Source organism: Galeopterus variegatus, unplaced genomic scaffold (genome assembly GCF_000696425.1).
Source record: "Galeopterus variegatus unplaced genomic scaffold, G_variegatus-3.0.2 Scaffold21, whole genome shotgun sequence".
NCBI classification, from domain to species: domain Eukaryota; kingdom Metazoa; phylum Chordata; class Mammalia; order Dermoptera; family Cynocephalidae; genus Galeopterus; species Galeopterus variegatus.
Window position 1 is genome coordinate 1,534,459 of NW_007726132.1, and position 7,760 is coordinate 1,542,218.

General features: G+C 42.8%; 1 protein-coding gene across 1 annotated transcript in view; it reads left to right on the top strand.

Annotated features, from left to right (window-relative positions):
- Nucleotides 1-7,760, top strand: part of GYG2 (glycogenin 2) — a 44,266-nt gene that overhangs the window by 20,608 nt on the left and 15,898 nt on the right. The window contains exons 5-7 of the mRNA XM_008568227.1: nt 322-448; nt 2,084-2,306; nt 3,301-3,507. Of these exons, the coding sequence (XP_008566449.1) occupies nt 322-448; nt 2,084-2,306; nt 3,301-3,507 (557 nt within the window). The remainder of the gene's footprint in view (nt 1-321; nt 449-2,083; nt 2,307-3,300; nt 3,508-7,760) is intronic.

Sequence of the window (7,760 nt, forward strand, 5' to 3'; positions counted from 1 at the left end):
AACAAATGGTGGGGAAAGGATTGTCACCACCAGAAAAAAAACCTGTTGGGTGATAAGAGGATAGCTTTGGAGACTGTATAAAATTTTATTATTATTTTCTTGGGTTATCAGTGGAGAATGTTAAGAGAATGTGCACTTATTTTTGTTAGCGGTTTGGGTGACCTGTGACTTTGGGGAAGAAATCAGAAGAAGCTGGCTGAGAAAAGACACATAATTAGTAACCCTGAAGGCGAGGGTTTACGTGAAGCCCTCCAAACACATCTGCCCCGTTACTGCAGTGTTACTTTACTAACCTATTCTCTGCGTCTCCTAACGATGCAGGGGCCGACCAAGGCTTGTTGAATAGTTTCTTCAGTGACTGGTCAACGGCGGACATCCAGAAGCATTTGCCGTTTACCTACAACCTGAGCAGTAACACCGCGTACACCTACGGCCCTGCCTTCAAACAGTAGGTTCCCCACCACGGAGCAACCTTTCTCTCTTTGGACATATATCAGCTGTTGGCATATTGAAGGAAATAGGTGCCATCCTCCTGCCAGCTTATTGCGATAAATAATAGGTAGCCAAGACTTCATCACTGTCACCCCCAATGTGTTGTCCAAGGAACCCTGGGGGTTCCCCCACAACGCTGTCAGTTATCTTCACAGTCAACACCTCTTACATTTATTCATTTATTTTTGTGCATATTTGTAGGGTACTGTGTGTTGTTTCAATACACGCCTAGATTGCACAATGATTCACTTAGGGTAGGTAGCATAGTTTTGCACCCATTAGTCCACCACTTTGCAAACTGTTTTTTAAAAAAATGATTCTAAGATGCTATTTTTTTCCTTTTGACTTTTATTTTCTTATGAGTATATGGTGGGATTTTATGGAAACCATGTGGATGTTATGAGACAACACACCAAACCCAGACAAAGAAGTGAGAAACCAGCTGTCTTTTCTTGGGACAGTCGACATCTCTTTTCTCGCCATTTTTATTTTTTATTTTTTTTTGGATATGTAGTTATTTTAGATGAAAAATGTGAAATTTATGTTAATATACAATGGGTTGATTTTTTTTTGTGAATTAATAAATGTCTTCTAATTTCTCCATTTTAATTTCTGTCATGGTGAATATGTATAAGTAGAATCCACATGAACAAAGCTCTTTGGGTTTTTTAGTAACTTTTAATTGCATCGAGGGGACCTGGGACCAAAAAAGTGTGAGATCTACTGCTAGATAAAAAAAAAAATCTGAGAATAATCAAGGTGATGAATAATTCTACAGCGTACATTCTCAGCAGGGACCGTATTGTCCCCGAGGAGGTGGAAATTGGTTCTTGCGGAGTGAAAAATAAATCTTATTTTTTTAATGGATAAGCCCAGATGTAATATCAGAACATGAGTATGTACTGAGACTATGACGATGAAATTTCATGGGGAGGTGATTAAAGACAAATAGTCTAAAAGGTGCCTAGGGGGTCGGTGATACAGAACTAGAATAAAAAGCTGAGAAGAGATAATTTGGAATCTTGCAAAAAATTTTTTAAAAAGCCAGTTGTCTGGTTTGCAGCTGGAATATCTACTATACAAGCTACGATTTCTTTGCCTTTATCATTTTTAGGATATGACAATAGGACTATTTGAGCTGCCCTGCTGCCTACTTTTTCCCCCATTTTTATCAGCACCGCACTCTCCCGAGTGAGCCACAGGCCAGCCCAATTTTTCCCCCATTTTTAAAAGATGGATTTATTCTCCAATTTGGAGGAAGATCTCAGTGGATTATGATTATGTTACTTAGTAAACACTGCAAACTTCATATTGCTGCATAAATGCCTGTTATTAATAGATACAATGTACCCTTGTATCCAAATGAGGGTATTCAATTATTCACATTTTAGAAACATGAAAATAAAACTAAGTAAAAATAAATTTTAAAAGTATTTAGGCAAACGAGCTGCAAATCAGAGTGATAGTGATGATGTTGTCAATAACAGAAACTGTTCAGAGGGGTTTCTATGTGTCTTTGAGGAGTCCCATGGGGGCTGGATGTTTTTTAATCACTTCTAAGTAGAAATCAGGAATCTTGTTTCCTTCTCAGATTCGGTTCTAGTGCGAAGGTAGCCCACTTCTTGGGGTCCACAAAGCCTTGGAACTACAAGTTCAATCCGCAGACTGGCTCAGTCATGGAGCAGGGCTCGGCGCTGGGCAATCAGCAGCCGGTGTCCTTTCTGACTCTCTGGTGGAAGATCTTCCACAGCAGCGTGCTGCCTCTTTATGAGAGTGTTCAAGCCGAGGAAAAACACGGGCCTCCAGTACACACAGTAAGTGGGTAGTGCCTCTTAAAACCCACAGCTGACGACAGGGACAACCGGTCCAGACCAACACCTTGTGTGTTTTCTTCACATCCACCCTCTGTGTTTCCAAGCACTGTATTTCATGCACAAGAATGCAGGCCACTTCTTCACAAAAAATTTATGTATATTTTTTACATTTTTGGCTCAGAAAAAGAGAATGCTTTGTGAGCAGATTTATAGGACGGATGCAGAAACAGGTTACTTAAATTAGCTATTCCCTTCAGAGTAAGAGGCTCTTACAGATAAGGGGCTAAGGGTTACTAATTAACGAGGCTCTCACAGATAAGGGGCTAACGGTTACTAATTAACGTGTCATTCAGGTGGATATTTTCCACTTTCAGCCATCATTTGAAATATTAATTGGAGGAATTGTTTGGAGAGGACTTAAAATATTCTTTGACTGACACCAATTTGATTTTTAAAATTATAGTGATAACCCCTATTTGCTCTAAGTGGTGAAGTTTCTGCAGCCTGTTCACAAAGAAATGCATCTGTTTTGCAAAAGCATTTTTTAATTAGGTCCTAGGAAACTTTTCATTCTTGAGTGATTTTCTTTTTTAACTGGTGGATTTACTAGTACAATGGAGTCACATATCTGCAAATGCATCGCTTGGGAAATTGAAAATAATATATATTTCAACTTTTACTATGTTTTTTTTTATTTGGGTGGAGCAAGATGCTAGTTTTCAAGGACAGCTAAAAGCATCTGTCATCATTTGATGTGAGCAAAGAGGAGTTGATTTGTATTCAAGTGGCAGACTTTGAGTTTCCAATTATTTTCTGCTAGGCTATTTGCTAGGCACTGCTTTGTGTATGAGAGAAGTTTAAGACTTAGCATCTGGTGGTTCTGTGGACAGTCATTTAATGAGTACAGAGGGTAGGGTATGGGGGTCCTTAGGGCAGCAGGTGAGTTTACAAGATGTAGAGAGGACTTACTAGGTGTGTCCGTTTTTTTGTGCAGGTTTGCCTCAGTGGTGTTGGGGTACCGACTGCAGATTCAGCACCTACTGCTGGAGAGACGTGTGAAGACTCAACCCCCAGTGCCCAGGTGCCGTATGCAAATTCAGCACTGGGGTCCGACCAGCTCTGGCCTGCTCAGGTTCCTCTGGAGCAGATCACGATAGTAGATGAGACCCTGCCCTCACCTGAAGGATGCCATTGGGAAGATGTAAGTACCTGCATACCACACGGGTGTGACGGAGAATCGGATGCTGGCTTCCGAAGGAGAGAGCAAAGAGAGGCTGATTCCCAGGCTCCCCTGGAGGGGGCCGTGGAGAGGAAGAGCCGGTTTTCAGTTTGCTTAGGCATTAAGGGTTCCTACATTTATTTAGGTTGTGGTAGACTGAAAAAAGCCCGCCCCATCCACAAAGATGTTCATATCTCATTCCTGGTACCTGTGACTTGTGTCCTTAGCTGGCAAAAGTGACTTTGTAGATGTGATGACATTGAGGATCTTGAGATGAGAGATGATTCTGGGTTATCTGGGTGGTCCCTAAATGTCATCATAGGGGTCCTTATAAGAGGGAGGTAGGAGACTCAGAGTCAGAGAAGGGTACATGGTAATAGAAGCGGAGGTCAGAGAAAGAGAGAGTGGAGGGTGTTGGACCACTGGCTTTGCAGATGAAGGAAGGGGCCACGAGCCCAGGAATGTGGTGGCCTCTAAAAGCAGGGGGTGGCAAGCATGTGGGTTCTCCCCTGGAGCCTCCAGAAGGAACCGGCCCTGCAGACACCTTGATTCTAGGCCAGGGAGACTTCTGACCTTCAGAACTGTAAGATGATCAATTTGCATTGTTTTAAGACACCCAGTTTAACAGCCTCAGAAGCCAATGCACACTTGGAGAACGGATGTTCATTCTCATCCAGTTTAAAGATATTACAGGGGGTCCCCAGCTCTTTCAGTCTTTTTCCGTAGGTCTCCCTGAAACCCAGTTGCTGGGCTGCTCAGCTCTGCATCCTGAGAGGTTTTGGCCAAACTCCCGACTTGCATAGATAGATGTTAATTTTTGCGGTCATTTCTATTCAGGCAGGAGCTGCAGAATTTTGTCCTCAGGAGAGAAAGATCAAAGCACACCTTCTTTGCAAAACACATGATATTAAATGAACCTGCCTTTCTGCAGCCCAAATTGCTGAGCGAATACTTGGGAATCATGTCCCCTGTTTAAAGATTTTTCATCTTAAGTCCTCACACTTATAATAATAAAACAATTCTTATACATAAAATAAACAAAACTAGTGTTTTACTGAAGTTATTATGAGGTCGTACATGGGAATGGATTTGGGGACTGGGCCAAAGGGAAGTTGTCCTGTTCTGTATATTTCAGATAGCTTTGGAAGAGCTGTTTTTTTGCCTATTATAAACCACTGATGTTTAAGTCTTAGCAACTGTTTCTTGGGAAGGAGCCCCACTGTTTGCTATCATATGGAGTCAGTTTCATGCACGCAACTTCATGCAATCATGATTTCTGAATGGTGATTTCACATTGATCCAAACTCATTGGAAAGCAGCTCAGGTTTGGGCAGTGAACACTAAGCCCATATGAAATGAGCTTTCCACAGGTTATCACTCCTCCTGATGTGTACTGAGCATGCCACAGCCTGGCTCTGGCCCCGGCACATGCCTCGTGTGTCTAAAATCAAGACAGTCTGATTATCCCAGTTGGAATGTGGGGAATCTGTCATTTGAGCTCCTATGTGCTGTGTAGAACTGCTTCTAAGTCTGTCGTTAGGAGCCAAACCTGTAACAGGACGTTTACAAAATATTGGTATGCACGTGAACTGTTTAGCAGACAGCAACGTTTAGACTCTACTGGGCATCCCTCAGAAGACCCTTTCCAACTCCCCCTCTAATTCCTAATTACCTGATTTTAATCTTATTCCGTAATTGATTTGTGTACATTAGTGGTTTTCCAATGGTGGCCCAAGTTTTGTCTGTATAAGAATCATCTCCAAGGGTTTTCCTTTTGCAAATGATCCTAAAAAGCATCTATAAAAGCTTGGTCTCAACCACGGTGGGTACCACCTCATAACAGAACACCACCATCTGCTTTCAAAAGCCAGTGTGTATTCTGGACCTGTTGGTCACTCGTGGGACTACATGAATTGTCACAGACACTGAAAATCAAGCTTCTCAGTGCAAACAAAGGTTTGGCAGAGACTCTGAAAGAGAACACGGTTGGATACCTCCAGTTTCACGGTCCAAGTTGTAGCCCACGCAGATTTTAGAAAAACCAGAACCGTATTCAAAGAGCAGAGGACACTTCAGTTTCGTTAAAACACTGTGCTTCACATTCAGATCTGTGAGTTTTCTTGGAATGTTTTCATTTACATCTTGGCGTTGGGTTAATTTTCGATGAGGCAGCCACTAGAACAGACATCAGGTTTTATGTTTGTCTGCCCATAAGCAACATTTCAATCCTAGCCAGTCAACCGAAGCCAAGGAGAGGTTTTCCCATACAGGGACTGGAGCTTCTGGAACAAGTTGATGGAACGAATTGAAATCTCCGAGTTGAGGACTGTCCTCTCTCAATGCCCAATGAGATGAGCAATGGAGATTTAAAAAATCACACATTCAACAGCAGCAGCCAAGATGGAAACAGCTGGCCCCATACACCACTGAAGATTGTGGTGCCATTTGAGTAGTTTTGGCATGGTTCCGGAGCCCCACCCCATCCTTAAGTGGCAGTACTTAGGAAAGAAGGGTTGGAAAAATATCACAAGAATTGGCCAAAAGCCCATCTCCAGGGCCCCAGATGAACCCTAAGGTGAATTGAGGAATACCCTTGAAAGTGGAAGTTGCCCATGTCCCTGCAGCCTCGAGAGGGACATTAGAAAGCTCTGGGACCTGCCATCTTCCTGGGTTCAGTTGGAGTATGAGCCCAAGGCCAAGGGTAGGGTGTGGGGAGATGGCCAACCAGTTGGGTTCAGTGTACCTTGCTTGGGGAGTCATTGCAGTGTCCGTATTTTCCATCTTGGGGGCTGTACCTACCCTCTCTACTCTACTGCCCACACTCATGCCCACCCATGGGATCCAAAAAAGCAATGGAAGACAAAAGCCCGTCAGCAGTCTGCAGGTGCCTGACCTTTGTTGAATAAATTGCATCTGCAGGTTGCAAAGGGGATAGTAAGGGAATGAATACAGAAGGATCTACCTCGGATACGTCTTGGATCAATCTTGAACTGATAAAGTGAAAAAGGAATCCTTCAGCCACACAGAAGTGAGTCACTGAGAGTCAGGCAGGTGGGAGGAATCCTGAGTCCCCACTGAGCCGTGGCTGCTCGGACATGAAGGGACTCAATGTGCAGGACTGTGAGCCCAACGTACCTATTTGCCAGAGAGGAAGAGATGAATCCAAAATAGAGAGCTCAGGAACCCAGAAAAAGAGCTGGCGATAAAACCTAAGCTGTTGAAATAAAGAATATAGAGTCAACTCTAAACAACTGGGTGAGTTGTGCTGGCGGAGCACAACACATATGTGAAAAATGCCAACAGGACAAAAAGTATGCAAATAAAACAAGGTACTTTGGAGTGTCTGCCTGCACACAATTCGATCCTTTATTCCCCCACTCTGTCCCACCCCACAGCTCTGTCTTTCTATCTACAGTGGGTTGGGGAGATTGGCTTTTGAAAAAAAAAATTCTTTATTGCTTGTACATTTTTATGATGAGCCTATTTCTCTAAAAATGATGAAGTCATTACATTTTTAATAGGGAGGGGTGCCCGTTCAGTATCTGATCAATTTCATTAATTTACAGGCTGGCGGTCATTGAAATCAATTATGCATCATCACTGCCACCTCCTGGCCATTTATGGAGTTACTGACTCCAGGTTTTATTTTGGAGAGCTGGAATCCAGCCTCCTACCCCCACTGAAAAAGGGTTATTTTTCTTTATTTTTGATTTAATTTTATTTTGTCAATATACAATGTGGTTGATCATCGTGGCCCATTACCGAAATCTCCCTCCCTCCTCTCACCCACCCCACAACAACGTCATATCTGTTCGCTTGTCATATCAACTTCAAGGAATTGTGATTGTTGTGTCTTCTTCCCCCCCCCGCCCCCCCCCCCCGCAGTTTATTTGTGTATTTATTTATTTAATTATTTTTAGCTCCCACAAATACGTGAGAACATACGATATTTCTCTTTCTGTGCTTGACTCGTTTTACTTAATATAATTCTCTCTAGGTCCATCCATGCCGTTGCAAATGGCAGAATTTCATTCTTTTATATAGCAGAATAGTATTCCATTGTGTAGATATACCACATTTTCCGTATCCACTCATCCGATGATGGACATTTGGGCTGGTTCCAACTCTTGACTATTGTAAAGAGTGCTGCGATGAACATTGGGGAACATGTATCCCTTCGACTTGATGATTTCCATTCCTTTGGGTATATTCCCAGGAGTGGGATAGCTGGGTCA